Source organism: Coregonus clupeaformis, chromosome 13, assembly GCF_020615455.1.
Source record: "Coregonus clupeaformis isolate EN_2021a chromosome 13, ASM2061545v1, whole genome shotgun sequence".
Classification (NCBI taxonomy): domain Eukaryota; kingdom Metazoa; phylum Chordata; class Actinopteri; order Salmoniformes; family Salmonidae; genus Coregonus; species Coregonus clupeaformis.
The window spans coordinates 52532773-52554092 of record NC_059204.1 but is presented as its reverse complement, the minus strand read 5'-3'; the positions used below and the strand labels follow the sequence as shown (position 1 = coordinate 52554092).

At 42.2% G+C, this 21320-nt stretch overlaps 1 protein-coding gene across 1 annotated transcript in view; it reads left to right on the top strand.

Moving 5' to 3' along the window:
* The window catches only part of LOC121579729 (integrin alpha-X), a 59878-nt gene that overhangs the window by 25597 nt on the left and 12961 nt on the right, over positions 1–21320 (top strand). The window contains exons 15-16 of the mRNA XM_041894569.2: positions 5663–5793; positions 21157–21317. Coding sequence (XP_041750503.1) covers positions 5663–5793; positions 21157–21317 — 292 coding nt within the window. The remainder of the gene's footprint in view (positions 1–5662; positions 5794–21156; positions 21318–21320) is intronic.

Below are 21320 nucleotides of genomic sequence, written 5' to 3'. Positions count from 1 at the left end.
CTCACTGGCCTTACTGGCGGGTGAGGGAACAGGGACCGGACCCACAGCTGCTCCAACAGGCCGCCTTTGAGCTTCCAGGGAACCTGTGAGGCGGGTTATTTGTTGTGTGAGCCCGGCCATGCCTTCTAACATGGTATTGGAGGTCTGTTGGCTGACTCCATGAAGATTTATGAGTTGTCCCAGCATGTTTTCCAAGTTTCCAACTCAAGGATTAGACACGGTTCCACTCTTGTGCAAAAAGAAAGGGGGCAAAAAAAGTTGTTTACTCAGATGCCCGCATTCTCCACATGTCGGGAAGAGTGGGGTGTGCCCGACTACACAAGCAGCAATGAGTAAACACACAACAAAAGAGTTCAAGTTTCAGAGGCTTTTACTTTAGCTTTTAGTGTCTCTGGCATTCTAGTCTACAAGCTGTTCAGGCAAGAGGGTGGTTAAAGATGGCGGCCATCTGTAGTCTCTTGTGCCGGCGGCGTGGCCTCACTTGCAGATTCCATAACTCTCCTGAGGAGTCTGTGGAAGGAGAGAGAGAAACACAGTGTAAGTGGGAGAGTAGGCATGCAGTGGCTATGTCTTCCTAACTGCTCCACTTAGTGAGGTCCAGCCTGCACTATTGTGCCAGTCAGTTGATTAGGGAATGCCCTGCAGGTGTGCTGATTAGTAATCCTGCACCGGTGTGTTGGGTGAGCAGAGCTGTGGTGCTGTCTTTGGCTGGTCTGGTGTTGAATCAATCAAATGTATTTATAAAGCTCTTTTTACATCAGCAGATGACACAAAGTGCTATACAGAAACCCAGCCTAAAACCCCAAACAGCAAGCAATGCAGAAGCATGGTGGCTAGGAAAAACTCCCTAGAAAGGCAGGAACCTAGGACAAGAGAGAGGAACCAACAGATCTGTGGTGCTGTCTTCGGCTGGTCCCGATGCTGAAGGTAGTTCAGCCTTCCACAGTGCTGAACTTGGTTTCTAATGAAGACCATGATCTTAATTCTAGAGGTATCGTTGCCCATAATTATACCTCGACTCACAGGTGTGATTTATTTTTGAGAGGGCGGGACAACTGTGACATTGGCCAAATGTACAGTACCTTCAGAAAGTATTCATACCCCTTGACTTAGTCCACATTTTGTTGTGTTACAGACGGAATTTGATGTGTATTTTTAGTGGACTATGAGATAAAACTGGGTTAATCACAAACATAGAGTTAGAATTCTTTGTTACGGGGCCAGGAATTTAATTGGATAATTTAATTGTGTGTTTGTGGGGGCTAAAGAGGGAATCTGACCTAGGGTCAAATTGCTCACTCTTACTTAAATCCATGGCTGTCTTATCAGAGACTGAAACTAGCTTGTGGCCTTTTGTTTCTCTCTTCAAACACAGTGAAGGGAGCGGCACCAGGGTTGAATGCAGTTTGGGCTAGACCTTTGTCTCTCCTCGGCTAACTTCTTGATAAATTACAGCATGATGGTGGGGTTTGTGTATGTTTCAAGGATTTAGGGCCCTGTCATGTTTAAACTAAACATGAGTGTTTCTGCAAGACAGGGGAGTGATTGATTGTAGTACTATGTGATTCTGAACATAATAAAAGTCGAATTTAGCCGCCCTCAGAGACAAAGGAAGTGGGCAGAGTGATAAAGAGCGGGAAACTGAAGAGGGAGGGATTTTGAGCTAGAAGAGAGGTGGATGGGCTATATAACTGGGGGAGAGAGAGAAAAAAGGGAGGCTACTCTGCAGACCAGCTTCCTTTTATTGAAATTCAATAAAGTAAATCTTGATTCAACAAAAACTCTGTAAGAACTTTGATTTTTAATAAAGTATAGTGATTAATTTCCACAACAAATTCACAATGGATTAAATATATAAATTAAATATACACACAATACCCCATAATGACAAACTGATTTATGTTTATTGTTGGACATTTATTGAAATTGAAATTGAAATTGAAATATCAAATTTACATAAATATTCACAACCCTGAGTCAATACTTTGTAGAAGCACCTTTGGCAGTGATTACAAGCATACCCATAACACGATGCAGCCACCTCTATGCTTGAAAATATGGAGCATGGTACTCAGTAATGCGTGGTATTGGATTTGCCCCAAAGATAATAAAAAAAGTGAATTGCTTTGCAGTATTTTTTTTGCAGTATTACTTTAATGCCTTTTTGCAAACAGGATGCATGTTTTGGAATATTTTGTTTTCCTTCTTTTCACTCTGTCAATTAGGTTAGTATTGTGGAGTAACTACAATGTTGTTGATCCATCCTCAGTTTTCTCCTATCAGAGCCATTAAACTCTGTAACTGTGGCCTCATGGTGAAATCGCTGAACGGTTTCCTTCCTGACCAGCAACTGAGTTAGGAAGGACGCCTGTATCTTTGGAGTGACTGGGTGTATTGATACACCATCCAAAGTGTAATTAATAACTTCACCATGCCCAAAGGGATATCCAATGTCTGCTTTTTACACATCTACCATCTCTTTGCGAGGCATTGCAAAACCTCCCTGGTCTTTCTGGTTGAATCTGTGTTTGAAATTCACTGCTCGGCTGAGGGACCTTACAGCTAATTGTGTGTGTGGGGTACAGAGATGAGGTAGTCATAAAAAAATCTTGTTAAACACTATTATTGCACACAGAGTGAGTCCATGCAACTTATTATGTGACTTGTTAAGCAAATCTTTACTCCTGAACTTTAGGCTTGCCATAACAAAGGGGTTGAATACTTATTGACTCAAGACATTTCAGCTTTTCATTTTGTATTAATTTGTTTAAAATCCACTTTAACATTACGGGGTATTGTGTGTAGGCCAAAATATATACATTTAATCCATTTTAAATTCAGGCTGTAACACAACAAAATGTGGAAAAAGTCAAGGGGTGTGAATACTTTCTGAATGCACTTTGTTCGTATGGTCGCTGTGGGGACGACGTCGTCGATGCATTTATTAATGAAGCCGGTGACTGATGTGGTATACTCCTCAATGCCATCGCATGAATCCCGGAACATATTCCAGTCTATGCTAGCGAAACAGTCCTGTAGCTTAGCATCCGTTTGATCGGACCACTTCTGTATTGAGCACGTCACTGGTACTTCCTGTTTGAGTTTTTGCTTGTAAGCATGAATCAGGAGGATAGAGTTACGGTCGGATTTGCCAAATGGAGGGCGAGGGAGAGCTTTGTACGCATCTCTGTGTGTGGAGTAAAGGTGTTGTAGTTTTTTTTCCCTCTAGATGCACATGTCACATGCTGGTAGAAATGAGGTAAAATGGATATCAGTTTTTCTGCATTAAAGTCCCAGGGCACTAGGAGCACCGCCTCTTGTTTGCTTATGGCTTTATCATGAGGTACTCCAATTCAAGCGAGCAAAACCTTGAGACTTCCTCCCATATACAGTGCATTCAGAAAGTATTCAGACCCCTTGACTCTTTCCACATTTTATTATGTTCCAGCCTTATTTTTTTTTTAAAATCCTCATCAATCTACACACAATACCCGATAATGACAAAGCAAAAACAGTTTAGAAATGTTTGCTAATGTATTAAGAATAAAAAACTGAAAATATTATATTTACATATGTATTCAGACCCTTCACTCAGTACTTTGTTGAAGCAGCTTTGGCAGCGATTAAAGCCTATAGTCTTCTTGGGTATGATGCTACAAGCTTGGCACACATGTATTTGGGGAGTTTCTCCCATTATTTTCTGCAGATCCTCTCAAACTCTGTCAGGTTGGAAGGGGAGCATCGCTGCACAGCTATTTTCAGGTCTCTCCAGAGATGTTAGATCGGGTTCTAGTCCGGGCTCCAGAGGAACTCTGCAGCTCTGTCAGAGTGACCATCGGGTTCTTGGTCACCTCAATGACCAAAGCCCTTCTCCCCGATTGCTCAGTTTGGCCGGGCGGCCAGCTCTACGAAGAGTCTTGGTGGTTCCAAACTTCTTCCATTTAAGAATGATGGAGGCCGATGTGTTCTTGGGGACCTTCAATGCTGCATAAATGTTTTGGTACCCTTCCCCAGATCTGTGCCTCGACATAATCCTGTCTCGGAGCTCTACGGACAATTCCTTCGACCTCATGGCTTGGTTTTTGCTCTGACATGCACTGTCAGTTGTGGGACCTTATATAGACAGGTGTGTGCCTTACCAAATCATGTCCAATCCATTGAATTTACCACAGGTGGACTCCAATCAAGTTGTAGAAACATCTCAAGGATGATCAATGGAAACACGATGCACCTGAGCTCAATTTCGAGTCTCATAGCAAAGGGTCTGAATACTTATGTAAATAAGGTATTTCTGTTTTCATACATTTGCAAACATTTTTAAAAACCTGTTTTCGCTTTGTCATTATGAGGTATTGTGTGTAGATTGATGAGATCTTACCGGAGGCTGCTGTTCTGTCTTGCCGATGCACAGAACTCACCTGTATATTATTAATGTTCCTGTTCAGCAACGACTCGGTGAAACAGTTACAGTTTTTAACGTCCCGTTGATAGGATAGTCTCGAACGGAGCTCATCCAGTTTATTCTCCAGTGATTGCACGTTCGCCAGTAGAACGAAGGGTAAAGGCGGATTATCCACTCGCCGACACAGTCTGGCCAGGCATCCAGCTCTTCGACCTCTGTATTGGCGTCTCCTCTTCATACGAATGACGGGGATTTGGGCCTGGTCTGGGAGGAGCAGTATATCCTTCGCATCCGACTCATTAAAGAACAAAACCTCGTCCAGTTTGAGGTGAGTAATCGCTGTTCTGATGTCCAGAAGCTCTTTTCGGACATAAGAAACGATGGCGGAAACATTATGTACGACTAAAATATACAAATTTGCACAATTGGTCAGGAGTCCGTAAAATGGCGGCCATCCCTTCCGCTGCCATTCTCGCAGTCTTATGGCTTGGGGGTAGAAGCTGTCTCAGACCCTGTTGGTCCGAGAGCCGATTCTCCGGTACCGTTTGCCGAACGGTAGTAGAGTGAACAGTCTATGGCTTGGGTGGCTGGAGTCTTTGGCAATTTTTTGGGCCTTCCTCTCACACAAGTGGTCCTGGATGGTAGGGAGTTCGGCCCCAGTGATATACCCTCTGTAGCGCTTTGCGGTCGGTGCATTTGCCATACCAAGCCGTGATGCAACCAGTCACACATGTTGCTGCATTCCATATTACTTTAATTTACATTGGTCTTCAATAGCTTTATTTTTGCAGAAGAGTAGCCTCAGTGTAGGCATAATTGAGCTATACTTTGGCTAAGTAATTGTCTGCAATTAAAAGTGTTAACTAAATCATTGTAATCGACAGGCTACATTTCCAGTTGAATAATTGTATTTCAGTTGTAATATGTCATTCTTCAATTTATTGTTTTCGTATTTCAATTTCGCTGTTCCTGATAGGTTACTTCATTGGAGGATGAGTAGTGAACGTAGACAATTGCCATTTCTGCTGTCTAGTATCAAGCCGGCATGACACCGTGACAGTGTCAGATCAGCTGGTGTACTAGTTTATTGCGCTGTTCTTTTCATTGCAACCACGGTTATTTTAGCTTGGAGCTCCGTGTAATCTCCCATTAGTAGCGTGTTAAGAAATCCCTGTTAAATTACGCATCTTCGTTACAATCCACCCACTATCTCTCTCTCTCTCTCTCTCCCCCCCTCCCTCACTCTCTCCCTCCATCCAGAGGATCCAGGGGGTAAGAGGTGACAGAGGGCTGCAGTTCTTTGGGGTTTCGGTGCACTCTGCTGGGGATCTGAATTCAGACGGACTGGCTGATATGGTGGTGGGAGCTAAAGGAGCCGCTTTCATACTGAGGTAGGTTCATAAACACTCAGTAATAAAAAAGGTCACAAAGGAATTTATTCTTACATACACTATGTATACAAAAGTATGTGGACACCCCTTCAAATTAGTGGATTCGCCTATTTCAGCCACACCGTTGCTGACAGGTTGGCAGTAGAATGGCCTTACTGAAAGAGCTCAGTGACTTTCAACCTGGCATCTTCATAGGATGTCACCTTTCCAGCAAGTCAGTTCGTCAAATTTACGCCCTGCTAGAGCTGCCCCGGTCAATTGTAAGTGCTGTTGTTGCGAAGTGGAAACGTCAAGGAGCAACAACGGCTCAGCCGTGAAGTGGTAGGCCACACAAGCTCACAAAACGGGACTGCTGAAGCGCGTAGCGCATAAAATTGGTCTGTCCTCGGTTGGAACACTCATAATTGAGTTCCAAACTGCCTCTGGAAGCAACGTCAGCACAATAACTGTTCTTCGGGAGCTTCATGAAATGGGTTTCCATTGGCCGAGCAGCTGCACACAAGCCTATGATCACCATGTGCAATGCCAAGCGTCGGCTGGAGTGGTGTAAAGCTTGCTTCCATTGGACTCTGGAGCAGTGGAAAAGCATTCTCTGGAGTGATGAATCACGCTTCACCATCTGGCAGTCCAACGGAAGAATCTGGGTTTGGCGGATGCCAGGAGAACGCTACATGTCCGAATGCATAGTGCCAACTGTAAAGTTTGGTGGAGGAGGTATAATGGTCTGGGGCTGTTTTTCATGGTTCGGGCTACGCCCCTTAGTTCCAGTGAAGGAAAATCGTAACGCTACAGCATACAATGGCATTCTAGACTATTCTGTGCTTCCAACTTTGTGGCAACAGTTTGGGGAAGGCCCTTTCCTGTTTCAGCAAGACAATGCCCCCGCGCTCAAAGCGAGGTCCATAAAGAAATGGTTTGTCGAGATCGGTGTGGAAGATCTTGACTGGCCTGCACAGAGCCCTGACCTCAACTACATCAAACACCTTTGGGATGAATTGGAATGCCGACTGCAAGCCAGGCTTAATTGCCCAACATCAGTGCCCGACCTCACTAATGCTCTTGTGGCTGAATGGAAGCAAGTCCAAACAGCAATGTTCCAACATCTAGTGGAAAGCCTTCCCAGAAGAGTGGAGGCTGTTATAGCAGCAAAGGGGTACCAACTCCATATTAATGCCCATGATTTTGGAATGAGATGTTCGACGAGCAGGTGTCACCTCCCTGATCAAGGCCCTTCTCCCCCGATTGCTTAGTTTTGCCGGGCGGCCAGCTCTAGGAAGAGTCTTGGTGGTTCCAAACTTCTTCCATTTAAGAATGATGGAGGCCACTGTGTTCTTGGGGACCTTCAATGCTGCATAAATGTTTTGGTACCCTTCCCCAGAGCTGTGCCTCGACACAATCCTGTCTCTGAGCTCTACGGACAATTCCTTCGACCTCATGGCTTGGTTTTTGCTCTGACATGCACTGTCAATTGTGGGACCTTATATAGACAGGTGTGTGCCTTACCAAATCATGTCCAATCCATTGAATTTACCACAGGTGGACTCCAATCAAGTTGTAGAAAAATCTCAAGGGTTGATCAATGGAAACAGGATGCACCTGAGCTCAATTTCAAGTCTCATAGCAAAGGGTCTGAATACTTATGTACAGTTGAAGCCGGAAGTTTACATACACCTTAGCCAAATACATTTAAACTCAGTTTTTCACAATTCCGGACATTTAATCCTAGTAAAAATTCCCTGTCTTAGGTCAGTTAGGATCACCACTTTATTTGAAGAATGTGAAATGTCAGAATAATAGAGAGAATGATTTATTTCAGCTTTTATTTTTTCCATCACATTCCCGGTGGGTCAGAAGTTTACATACACTCAATTAGTATTTGGTAGCATTGCCTTTAAATTGTTTAACTTGTGTCAAACTTTTCGGGTAGCCTTCCACAAGCCTCCCACAATAAGGTGGGTGAATTTTGGCCCATTCCTCCTGACAGAGCTGGTGTAACTGAGTCAGGTTTATAGGACTCCTTGCTCGCACATGCTTTTTCAGTTCTGCCCACAAATGTTCTATAGGATTGAGGTCAGGGCTTGTGATGGCCACTCCAATACCTTTACTTTGTTGTCCTTAAGCCATTTTGCCAGAACTTTGGAAGTATGCTTGGGGTCATTGTCCATTTGGAAGACCCATTTGCGACCAAGCTTTAACTTCCTGACTGATGTCTTGAGATGTTGCTTCAATATATCCACATATTTTCCTTCCTCATGATGCCATCTATTTTGTGAAGTGCACTAGTCCCTCCTGCTGCAAAGCACCCCAACAGCATGATGCTGCCACCCCAGTGCTTCACAGTTGGGATGGTGTTCTTCGGCTTGCAAGTGCCCCGTTTTTCCTCCAAACATAACAATGGTCATTATGGCCAAACAGTTCTATTTTTGTTTCATCAGACCAGAGGACATTTCTCCAAAAAGTACGATCTTTGTCCCCATGTGCAGTTGCAAACCAAAGTCTGGCTTTTTTATGGCGGTTTTGGAGCAGTGGCTTCTTCCTTGCTGAGCGGCCTTTCAGGTTATGTCGATATAGGATTAGTTTTACTATGGATATAGATACTTTTGTACCTATTTCCTCCAGCATCTTCACAAGGTCCTTTGCTGTTGTTCTGGGATTTATTTGCACTTTTCACAGCAAAGTATGTTCATCTCTAGGAGACAGAACGCGTCTCCTTCCTGAGCAGTATAACGGCTGCATGGTCCCATGGTGTTTATACTTGCGTACTATTGTTTGTACATCCACAGGTACACCTCCAATTGAAACAAATGATGTCAATTAGCCTATCAGAAGCTTCTAAAGCCATGACATCATTTTCTGGAATTTTCCAAGCTGTTTAAAGGCACAGTCAACTTAGTTTATGTAAACTTCTGACCCACTGGAATTGTGATACAGTGAATTATCAGTGAAATAATCTGTCTGTAAACAATTACATGTGTCATGCGCAAAGTAGATGTCCTAACCGACTTGCCAAAACTATAGTTTGTTAACAAGAAATTTGTGGAGTGATTGAAAAAACGAGTTTTAATGACTCCAACCTAAGTGTATGTAAACTTCCGACTTCAACTGTAAATAAGGTATTTCAGTTTTTTATTTTGTATACATTTGCAAACATTTCTAAAAACCTGTTTTCACTTTGTCATTATGCGGTATTGTGTGTAGATTGATGAGTAAAAAAATTAATGTAATCCATTTTAGAATAAGGCTGTAACGTAACAAAATGTGGAAAAAGTCAAGGGGTCTGAATACTTTCCGAATGCACTGTCTGTAACTCCTGAAGCCTATGTCCCCATGAGCTCCCGAGTCTAGCTAACGTTAGCTAGCTAGCGTCGCGAAGTAGCATTTCGCTAGCTGAGCTGTTCTAAAAGAAAATGGCTGATATGAATAACACTGTAGCTAGTTAGCAAGCCCTCCTCGGTGACAATGGTATTGGGGCGCGGAAATGTCAGATTCCTATTTTAATTTTATGTTTACTGTCATTGAAGTTGACGGTTACTACTGGTTTCAGATCAGAGGTGAGACATTTTCCACCGTGTTTTGGTAAGGGATCAGAGTGACATCGCACTCAAGAAGTCTCAACAAATCACCCGATGGGTTCTATGTTGAGACTCATGAATATTCATGAAGTTGCCCCCGCCTTCCTACAGAAGGAAATTTTGCGCACGGGAAAGAACACATTTGTAAAATGATAAATTGTTGCCAGTGGCGATTTTAGCATGTACATTTTGGTGGGGCAAACTCAAAAAACATTTTTGAGATGCAAACCACTACACAACACTAAACAATACATTAATTGCACTATAACGGTGACAAGACGGTGCCCACAAACTGTTAGGGCCTACATAAAGCTGTCCCAACAGCAGAGCTTTCTTTTCAGCACCATGGAGTGAATCCTTACCACTGCTACACCTGGCTATCGGCAGAGCCTTGTCTGGCAGCGAAACAGTTCATTCAGCCTCATTTACTGCCTTTAAAAAAAACATAGCTGATATGGCTGACTTGCTTAAACAAATGTAGTTTCTACTGACAATTGAGATGTACAAAGTGGCATAAGAGGACGACAAGTGGATAAGAGGCAATCAGTAATTTCGATTAAGACATTAATGAGCGCGCTAGGAAGGACGTAGTCAATATAACTATTTGTTCAGCACTTTTGAAATGTACAGCGACAGAATTCAGAACATGGGCCGTTCTTACAGTATTCTCCCGTTGGATAAATAAAGGGGGCATAAGCAGACAATGAAAGCTCTTACAATATTCGATGATTACATTTCTCTAAAACAGAACAGTAGGCTAAGTTATGAGGGGGAAAGGGACCACATTATTAGGGTGAGGCACATGGGCTACTAACAGCTTACTACACAACATACACATAGTATTACTTTCTTAGCTACAGTATACATATCTCCCTGGTATATTACATAATTTATGCAGCAGCATACAATACATTTTTGGACTCACCTTTTTGTTGTGCTCACTTGAACAGGAAGGTGTCGCGGCGGTCCTTCTTGTGGGCAAATTTTGTCATCAAAGTCTGGCGTTCTCTAGATTTATGGTGCTTTCAAGACAACTGGGAACTCTGAAAAAAACAAGTTTGAATCATGACGTCAGTGATCTTCAAGTTGGAGCTCTATAAAGAGGCCCAAGTTCGCGACTTGGAATTCCGAGTTGGATGACCTTTCAAAATGTATTTTCCCAGTCGGAGCTGAGTTCCCAGTTGTCTTGAACTCAATGAAGTCTGAGATTTCCCAGTTCCGAGTTTCCAGTTGTTTTGAACGCGGCAGAAGTCATGCTGGATTGACAACACGGCCAATGTATTCAACCTTTTAGGCTAATAGCCTAAACAAACCGTTATAGCTCCGTTATTGTCTTTACATGATTGCACAAACATTTTCTTAGCCTATATTGTTGAGCATTTGACACTATAGAAAACTCACTACAATGCAAAACCCAAACTCACCTCTTTTACCGAACTAATTAGATCCAAATCAACCCCGCCGCAGTGCTGACCTCCTCGGCCCTGCGTTTTGCCTGGTGTTGAAAGGCCAGCTTTCTTATTCCCTGTCCTCGAGCTGACGTAATAACTGTGATGCTCACCGGTGGTGCGTTAACTCTTTGACGCATACAACCATGTATTTGTGATCATTGTTGAGTGGTCCCTGTAGCGTACGATCACAAATATGTGATTGGAACATTAGCAACAAAACGTATGATGCAACAAACGCGTCTAAACAGCATTGTCTGAAAAGCATCTAAACAATGTTTTGTACTGATGGGAAATAAAGGTTGTCACAACTTATTCCTCAATTTCACCTTTTATTGTAAAAGATAAATGCGAACTTCATCATCCAAACATCACATGGAACATCCACAGCTAAACTCATTCCATAAACCAGTCTAAATAACAGGTTGCGCTGACCAAAATAAATACATAAGTTAGCTACCTAGCTAGTTTACAATGTACCACATCTCTCTGAGCACAAGGGAGAAATGTCATATTGTTTAGAACAGAGATGCGTGTCAGCTAAGCTAACAGCAGCTAAATTCTTTGTGATGGCAGCCATGTTTGTTTATGTTTGACTTGGCGAAAACTCCCTAATCCCAGAATGCCATTCACTATAAGACGCAAATAAACAAAGTCAAAGATGCCTGAAAAATATTCACTTAGTTTAGCCACTTTTCAGCATATTACAAATCTTCGATGTACTTGTTACAGTGTATGCAAGAACCAGAGCACATGACTTGACAAGTCGTTTACTGTTTTTGACAAATCGCAAAGCAAATAAAATGTTATCACCTCACATATCATCACACCAAATACAAGCCTACTGCCTAGCCTCACCGTAACGCGATAGCTAAACAGGGATGAAACCATTTTAGGGGGGTTTGTGAGAGGGTTCATTTCATTTGTGGGGGGTTTTCAAGTCCATGGGGGTTATAAATGGGGAAAGGTATCGTGGGGGGATATGATGCAGGAAATATTACTATGATGGGGGGATTTATCAATAAATGGGGGGCAAACACAGGAGGAGTTTATACGCTAAATTAAAATAAAAGCCCTGGAAAGGGTGGTCTGAGCTGGCAACCCTGAGGTACCAACGTTACAATCTGATGCCGCGTACAAAACAACTGGGAACTCGGAAATCTCCGACTTCCAACTTCAGTGCGTTCAAGACAACTGGGAACTCTGGGGGGAAAAAAGGGCTCAGACTGGGATTCTTTTCTTTTTTAATAGTCATCCAACTCAGAATTCCAACTCGGGAACTCAGGCCTCTTTCTAGAGCTCCGACTTTCTGACCTGTAGATCAATGACATCATGGTTAGACCTATTATTTTTCAGAGTTCCCAGTTGTCTTGAAAGCACCATAAGTCAGTCGAGTGAACTTTCCCTTGTTATAACATCTTTGGTCTGACAGACGCTTACGTGACAACCAGAATGCATTGTATGATGTCAACAAACATGGCGCCACACATAGCCAGCAAATAGCTTAGCATTAGCTCATCATAATCAGTACAACCTTCAAAAAAGTATTTTACACACATCATATGTGTCCATTACAACCTATGCAAGAATCAGAATGCATGATTTGTCACCAGTACTTGAAAACGTGAATAAAACAGTAAATACATTATGATCCATACATACATACGGTGTGCTACAGTAGAAACAACAACACGATATACAGAAAATAAGCCACTATTACTTTGATAGGAACACATACATGTCCAAAGTCCAATTTGTAAGGAAAACAACAATGAAGGCAATGCAGGTACCAGCCAGAAAATGTGCTGGGGGAAAAAGTTTGTGCAAGACCTGTTCTGACTAGAAATGCGCAATATCTTCATACTTGATCTGGGGAAACACAGGGGAAGTGCTTGGGTCTTGACCGGCTCAGTAAAGCCTCAAACACAAATTGTGCTTATGTGAATTAATGAGGAGGCGGAACACACCTCAATTCAAACTGTTGTTAGAAAATAAAACTTGTTAGAAAATAATTTGAAATTCACAAGTTGAAACATAGCCTATAGATAATTAGCAGGCAGCGTGCCTTGATTTGAGGGTAGCGTGGGTTAACTGTCCTGTTGCGTAACAATCACATTTTGGAACAGTGAGTGCATTCTGACATCACGCGCATAAAAAAACTCACGCTGGGGCGACCGTTAGAGATATTTGGAACTCAAGCGTGAAAAGGTTAAGAGTTTCCCCTTTCAAACAGCGAGCCCATCCACACTGAATAAAAACGGTTTTACGGTGTTGTGGAAATTCTTACACAGGGACACTCAAAGTCAATCATAACCTCTTAAGGATCAGACCCTTCGTTTCAATTTCTACCTAAAATGACATACCCAAATCTAACTGCCTGTAGCTCAGGACCTGAAGCAAGGATATGCATATTCTTGGTACTAGTTGAAAGGAAACACTTTAACGTTTGTGGAAATGTGAAATTAATGTAGGAGAACATAACACAATAGATCTGGTAAAAGATAATACAATCAAAGAAACATAAGTTTTCTATTTTCTATTTTTGACATGAAAAATAAAAGCCATACATTCAGACAGGAAGTTGTAGGTAATTTAGAAGTTGTCTATAAGAGGGAAACAGTGTACGTGCAAAGTTTCAGACTGATACCTTCAAGAATGAGGGAGCTACATAACATTTAGTATGAAGTCACCCAGGTGTCCCTCACGAGTTTGCCCAAATGTACCCAAGTGGCCTCCAAGTGGCCGAATTGGTAAAATGATACATTTTCAAGTACAAACAGTGAGGGAAAAAAGTATTTGATCCCCTGCTGATTTTGTATGTTTGCCCACTGACAAAGAAATGATCAGTCTATAATTGTAATGGTAGGTTTATTTGAACAGTGAGAGACAGAATAACAACAAGAAAATCCATGTAAAAAATGTTTTAAATTGATTTGCATTTTAATAAGGGAGTATAAGTATTTGACCCCCTCTCAATCAGAAAGATTTCTGGCTCCCAGGTGTCTTTTATACAGGTAACGAGCTGAGATTAGGAGTACACTCTTAAAGGGAGTGCTCCTAATCTCAGTTTGTTACCTGTATAAAAGACACCTGTCCACAGAAGCAATCAATCCATCAGATTCCAAACTCTCCACCATGGCCAAGACCAAAGAGCTCTCCAAGGATTTCAGGGACAAGATTGTAGACCTACACAAGGCTGGAATGGGCTACAAGACCATTGCCAAGCAGCTTGGTGAGAAGGTGACAACAGTTGGTGCGATTATTCGCAAATGGAAGAAACACAAAATAACTGTCAATCTCCCTCTGCCTGGGGCTCAATGCAAGATCTAACCTTGTGGAGTTGCAATGATCATGAGAATGGTGAGGAATCAGCCCAGAACTACACGGGAGGATCTTGTCAATGATCTCAAGGAAGCTGGGACCATAGTCACCAAGAAAACAATTGGTAACACACTACGCCGTGAAGGACTGAAATCCTGCAGCGCCCGCAAGGTCCCCCTGCTCAAGAAATCACATATACAGGCCCGTCTGAAGTTTTCCAATGAACATCTGAATGATTCAGAGGAGAACTGGGTGAAAGTGTTGTGGTCAGATGAGACCAAAATCGAGCTCTTTGGCATCAACTCAACTCGCCGTGTTTGGAGGAGGAGGAATGCTGTCTACGACCCCAAGAACACCATCCCCATCGTCAAACATGGAGGTGGAAACATTATGCTTTGGGGCGCCATGTACCGTCAAATCTTGGGTGAGAACCTCCTTCCCTCAGCCAGGGCATTGAAAATGGGTCGTGGATGGGTATTCCAGCATGACACTGACCCAAAACACACGGCCAAGGCAACAAAGGAGTGGCTCAAAAAGAAGCACATTAAGGTCCTGGAGTGGCCTAGCCAGTCTCCAGACCTTAATCCCATAGAAAATATGTGGAGGGAGCTGATGGTTCGAGTTGCCAAACGTCAGGCTCGAAACCTTAATGACTTGGAGAAGATCTGCAAAGAGGAGTGGGACAAAATCCCTCCTGAGATGTGTGCAAACCTGGTGGCCAACTACAAGAAACGTCTGACCTCTGTGATTGCCCACAAGGGTTTTACCACCAAGTACTAAGTCATGTTTTGCAGAGTGGTCAAATACGTATTTCCCTCATTAAAATGCAAATCAATTTATAACATTTTTGACATGCGTTTTTCTTGATTTTTTTGTTGTTATTCTGTCTCTCACTGTTCAAATAAACCTACCATTAAAATGATAGACTGATCATGTCTTTGTCAGTGGGCAAACATACAAAATAAGCAGGGGATCAAATGCTTTTTTCCATCACTGTAACTATAGAGAACATACAAAAATGCTATGGTAATAAAAAATACAAGTTTACACACTCCCAGGAATGTCATACGTGATGGATCATTAGCTCCCTACATAAGACACTAACCTTCACACATCTAGATGGCCGGGCGGGGTGGGTGTGCTGCCATAGACAGCAGCAGGGGTCCGACTGAATGAACCAGTTTCTACTGGAGAACTTGAATGTGGTCTCTTTGGTGTTGGATCCCAGAGGTCATCTAGCACTATAGAAGATTACAAAAAGTCAGGTAGAACTTAAGTTTACTATTACCTATTTTATTGAACCTTTATTTTAGCAGAGGTGAGCCCTGAATCAATACTTTTACGGATGAGCCCTGCATCAATACATCAAATAAACACATATCTATAAACATAATTTATATAGAGTTTGGGGAACACAATCACTATAATGAAATACAGTGGGGGAAAAAAGTATTTAGTCAGCCACCAATTGTGCAAGTTCTCCTACTTAAAAAGATGAGAGAGGCCTGTAATTTTCATGATAGGTACACATCAACTATGACAGACAAAATGAGAAAAAAAAATCCAGAAAATCACATTGTAGGATTTTTAATGAATTTATTTGCAAATTATGGTGGAAAATAAGTATTTGGTCAATAACAAAAGTTTCTCAATACTTTGTTATATACCCTTTGTTGGCAATGACACAGGTCAAACGTTTTCTGTAAGTCTTCACAAGGTTTTCACACACTGTTGCTGGTATTTTGGCCCATTCCTCCATGCAGATCTCCTCTAGAGCAGTGATGTTTTGGGGCTGTCGCTGGGCAACACAGACTTTCAACTCCCTCCAAAGATTTTCTATGGGGTTGAGATCTGGAGACTGGCTAGGCCACTCCAGGACCTTGAAATGCTTCTTACGAAGCCACTCCTTCGTTGCCCGGGCGGTGTGTTTGGGATCATTGTCATGCTGAAAGACCCAGCCACGTTTCATCTTCAATGCCCTTGCTGATGGAAGGAGGTTTTCACTCAAAATCTCACGATACATGGCCCCATTCATTCTTTCCTTTACACGGATCAGTCGTCCTGGTCCCTTTGCAGAAAAACAGCCCCAAAGCATGATGTTTCCACCCCCATGCTTCACAGTAGGTATGGTGTTCTTTGGATGCAACTCAGCATTCTTTGTCCTCCAAACACGACGAGTTGAGTTTTTACCAAAAAGTTCTATTTTGGTTTCATCTGACCATATGACATTCTCCCAATCCTCTTCTGGATCATCCAAATGCACTCTAGCAAACTTCAGACGGGCCCGGACATGTACTGGCTTAAGCAGGGGGACACGTCTGCCACTGCAGGATTTGAGTCCCTGGCGGCGTAGTGTGTTACTAATGGTAGGCTTTGTTACTTTGGTCCCAGCTCTCTGCAGGTCATTCACTAGGTCCCCCCGTGTGGTTCTGGGATTTTTGCTCACCGTTCTTGTGATCATTTTGACCCCACGGGGTGAGATCTTGCGTGGAGCCCCAGATCGAGGGAGATTATCAGTGGTCTTGTATGTCTTCCATTTCCTAATAATTGCTCCCACAGTTGATTTCTTCAAACCAAGCTGCTTACCTATTGCAGATTCAGTCTTCCCAGCCTGGTGCAGGTCTACAATTTTGTTTCTGGTGTCCTTTGACAGCTCTTTGGTCTTGGCCATAGTGGAGTTTAGAGTGTGACTGTTTGAGGTTGTGGACAGGTGTCTTTTATACTGATAACAAGTTCAAACAGGTGCCATTAATACAGGTAACGAGTGGAGGACAGAGGAGCCTCTTAAAGAAGAAGTTACAGGTCTGTGAGAACCAGAAATCTTGCTTGTTTGTAGGTGACCAAATACTTATTTTCTACCATAATTTGCAAATAAATTCATTAAAAATCCTACAATGTGATTTTCTGGATTTTTTTTTCTCAATTTGTCTGTCATAGTTGACGTGTACCTATGATGAAAATTACAGGCCTCTCATCTTTTTAAGTGGGAGAACTTGCACAATTGGTGGCTGACTAAATACTTTTTTCCCCCACTGTATGTTTACCAAGAGTAAATAGGGCACAGACCTACAATGTATTTATACAGACCTACAATGTATTAGCATAGCCATTGTGTATTTTATGTTGACTGAGTCTCTAGCACTATAGAAGATTTTAAAAAATCAGTAAGAACTCAAGTTTACTATTATTTATTTTATTGGACCTTTATTTTAGCAGGGGGGTGAGCCCTAGCCAATGTGTATTATTATGTTGACTATCACATGCTGTGCCTGTGGTTTTCGAGTGCCCTATTTACTATTGGTAAACATATTTCATTACAGTGATTATATACACTACCGTTCAAAAGTTTGGGGTCACTTAGAAATGTCCTTGTTTTCGAAAGAAAAGCAAATTTTTTGTCCATTAAAATAACATCAAATTGATCAGAAATACAGTGTAGACATTGTTAATGTTGTAAATGGCTATTGTAGCTGGAAACGGCTGATTTGTTATGGAATATCTACATAGGCGTACAGAGGCCCATTATCAGCAACCATCAGTCCTGTGTTCCAATGGCACGTTGTGTTTGCTAATCCAAGTTTATCATTTTAAAAGGCTAATTGATCATTAGAAAATCATTTTGCAATTATGTTAGCACAGCTGAAAACTGTTGTGCTAATTAAAGAAGCAATACAACTTTGAGACTAGTTGAGTATATGGAGCATCAGCAATTGTGGGTTCGATTACAGACTCAAAATGGCCAGAATCAAATAACTTTCTTCTGAAACTTGTCAGTCTATACTTGTTCTGAGAAATGAAGGCTATTCCATGCGAGAAATTGCCAAGAAACTGAAGATCTCATACAACGCTGTGTACTACTCCCTTCACAGAACAGCGCAAACTGGCTCTAACCACAATATAAAGAGTGGGAGGCCCTGGTGCACAACTGAGCAAGAGGACAAATACATTAGAGTGTCTAGTTTGAGAAACAGACGTCTCACAGGTCCTCAACTGGCAGCTTCAATAAATAGTACCAGCAAAACAACAGTCTCAACGTCAACAGTGAAGAGGCGACACCGGGATGCTGACTTTTTCAGTTCTGCCAACAAATGTGCTATAGGATTGAGGTCAGGGCTTTGTGATGGCCACTCCAATACCTTGACTTTGTTGTCCTTAAGCCATTTTGCCACAATTTTGGAAGTATGCTTGGGGTCATTGTCCATTTGGAAGACCCATTTGCGACCAAGCTTTAACTTCCTGAATGATGTCTTGAGATGTTGCTTCAATATATCAACATAATTTTCCTTCCTCATGATGCCATCTATTTTGTGAAGTGCACCAGTCCCTCCTACAGCAGAGCACCCCCACAGCATGATGCTGCCACCCCCGTGCTTCACGGTTGGGATGGTGTTCTTTGGCTTGCAAGCATCCCCCTTTTTCCTCCAGACATAACGATGGTCATTATGGCCAAACAGTTCTATTTTTGTTTAATCAGATTTCTCCAAAAAGTACGATATTTGTCCCCATGTGTAGTTGCAAACCGTAGTCTGGTTTTTTTATGGCGGTTTTGGAGCAGTGGCTTCTTCCTTGCTGAGCGGCCTTTCAGGTTATGTCAATATAGGACTCGTTTTACTGTGGATATAGATACTTTTGTACCTGTTTCCTCCAGCATCTTCACAAGGTCCTTTGCTGTTGTTCTGGGATTGATTTGCACTTTTCGCACCAAAGTACGTTCATCTCTACCAGACAGAATGCATCAACAAAAATTTGTCTGAGGTTTTGGCTGATTTATTTAGATTTTCCCATGATGTCAAGCAAAGAGGCACTGAGTTTGAAGGTAGGCCTTGAAATACATCCACTGGTACACCTCCAATTGACTCAAATTATGTCAGTTAGCCTATCAGAAGCTTCTAAAGCCATGACATCATTTTCTGGAATTTTCCAAGCTGTTTAAAGGCACAGTCAACTTAGTGTATGTAAACTTCTGACCCACTGGAATTGTGATACAGTGAATTATAAGTGAAATAATCTGTCTGTAAACAATTGTTGGAAACATTACTTGTGTCATGCACAAAGTAGATGTCCTAACCGACTTGCCAAAACTATAGTTTGTTAATAAGACATTTGTGGAGTGGTTGAAAAACGAGTTATAATGACTCCAACTGAAGTGTATGTAAACTTCTGACTTCAACTGTATATATATACAGTACCAGTCAAAGGTTTGAACACACCTACTCATTCCAGGGTTTTTCTTTTTTTTTTTTTTTACTATTTTCTACATTGTAGAATAATAGTGAATACATCAACACTATGAAATAACATATATGGAATCATGTAGTAACCAAAAAAGTGTTAAACAAATAAAAATATATTTTAGATTCATAAGTAGCCACCCTTTGCCTTGACGTCTTTGCACACTCTTGGCATTCTCTCAGACAGCTTTATGAGGTAGTCACCTGGAATGCATTTCAATTAACAGGTGTGCCGTTTGAGCCAATCAGTGGAGTTGTGGAGTTGTGACAAGGTAGGGGTGGTATACAGAAGATTATTTGGTAAAATACCAAGTCCATAATATGGCAAGAACATCTCAAATAAGCAAAGAGAAACGACAGTCCATCATTACTTTAAGACATGAAGGTCAGTCAATACGGAACATTTCAAGACCTTTGAAAGTTTCTTCAAGTGCAGTCACAAAAACCATCAAGCGCTATGATGAAACTTGCTCTCATGAGGACCGCCACAGGAAAGGAAGACCCAAAGTTACCTCTGCTGCAGAGGATATGTTCATTAGAGTTACCAGCCTCAGAAATTGCAGCCCAATAAATGCTTCAAAAAGTTCAAGTAACAGACACATCTCAACATCAACTGTTCAGAGGAGACTGCGTGAATCAGGCCTTCATGGTCGAATTGCTGCAAAGAAACCACTACTAAAGGACACCAATAAGGAGAAGAGACTTGCTTGGGCCTAGAAACATGAGCAATGGACATTAGATCGGTGGAAATCTGTCCTTTGGTCTGATGAGTCCACATTTGAGATTTTTGGTTCCAACCGCTGTGTCTTTGTGAGACGCAAAGTAGCTGAACGGATGATCTCTGCATGTGTGGTTCCCACCGTGAAGCATGGAGGAGGCGGTGTGATGGTATAGGGGTCCTTTGCTGGGACACTGTCAGTGATTTGTTTAGAATTCAAGGCACACTAACCAGCATGGCTACCACAGCATTCTGCAGCAATACGCCATCCCATCTGGTTTGGGCTTAGTGGGACTATTATTTGTTTTTCAACAGGACAATGACCCAACACACCTCCAGGCTGTGTAAGAGCTATTTGACCAAGAAGGAGAGTGATTGAGTGCTGCATCAGATGACCCAGCCTCCACAATCACCCGAACTCAATCCAATTGAGATGGTTTGGGATGAGTTGGACTGCAGAGTGAAGGAAAAGCAGCCAACAAGTGCTCAGCATATGTGGGAACTCCTTCAAGACTGTTGGAAAAGCATTCCAGGTGAAGCTGGTTGAGTGTGCAAAGCTGTCATCAAGGCAAAGGGTGGCTACTTTGAAGAATCTCAAATATAAAATATATTTTGATTTGTTTAACACTTTTTTGGTTACTACATGATTCCATATGTGTTATTTCATTGTTTTGATGCCTTCACTATTATTCTACAATGTAGAAAATAGTAAAAATCAAGAAAAACCCTTGAATGAGTAGGTCTGTCCAAACTTATGACTGGTACTGTATATATATATATATATATATATATATATATAATTTTTTTTGCTAAACAGGTGGGGCTCAAAACAGGTGGGGCTCTGAATGACGGGTTGCCACTGATTGTTGCACAGGTCATAGAGGCAGGCAGGTAGCTTTATGTAACCCCCAACTGTTGCAAACCAAATAGTAGGGAGATGAAGTTGATGAATTTCCTGCCTAGGCTAGGGGATAGTGGAATTATGACATTAACACGTCATAATTCCTCTTGTCCACCCAAGGTCCCAGCCAGTGATGCGTGTGTTGTCTGTTGTGTCCTCTTGTCCACCCCAGGTCCCAGCCAGTGATGCGTGTGTTGGTGTCTGTCACCATGGACCCACCCGTGATCTCCCAGAACTCCTTCCACTGTGCTGTCCCCATGGCCCTTAACACTCCCGTAACCACAGCCATTCTGTGTGTCACTGTCACTGGGGCCCACGTGGGAAACATACAGGGTA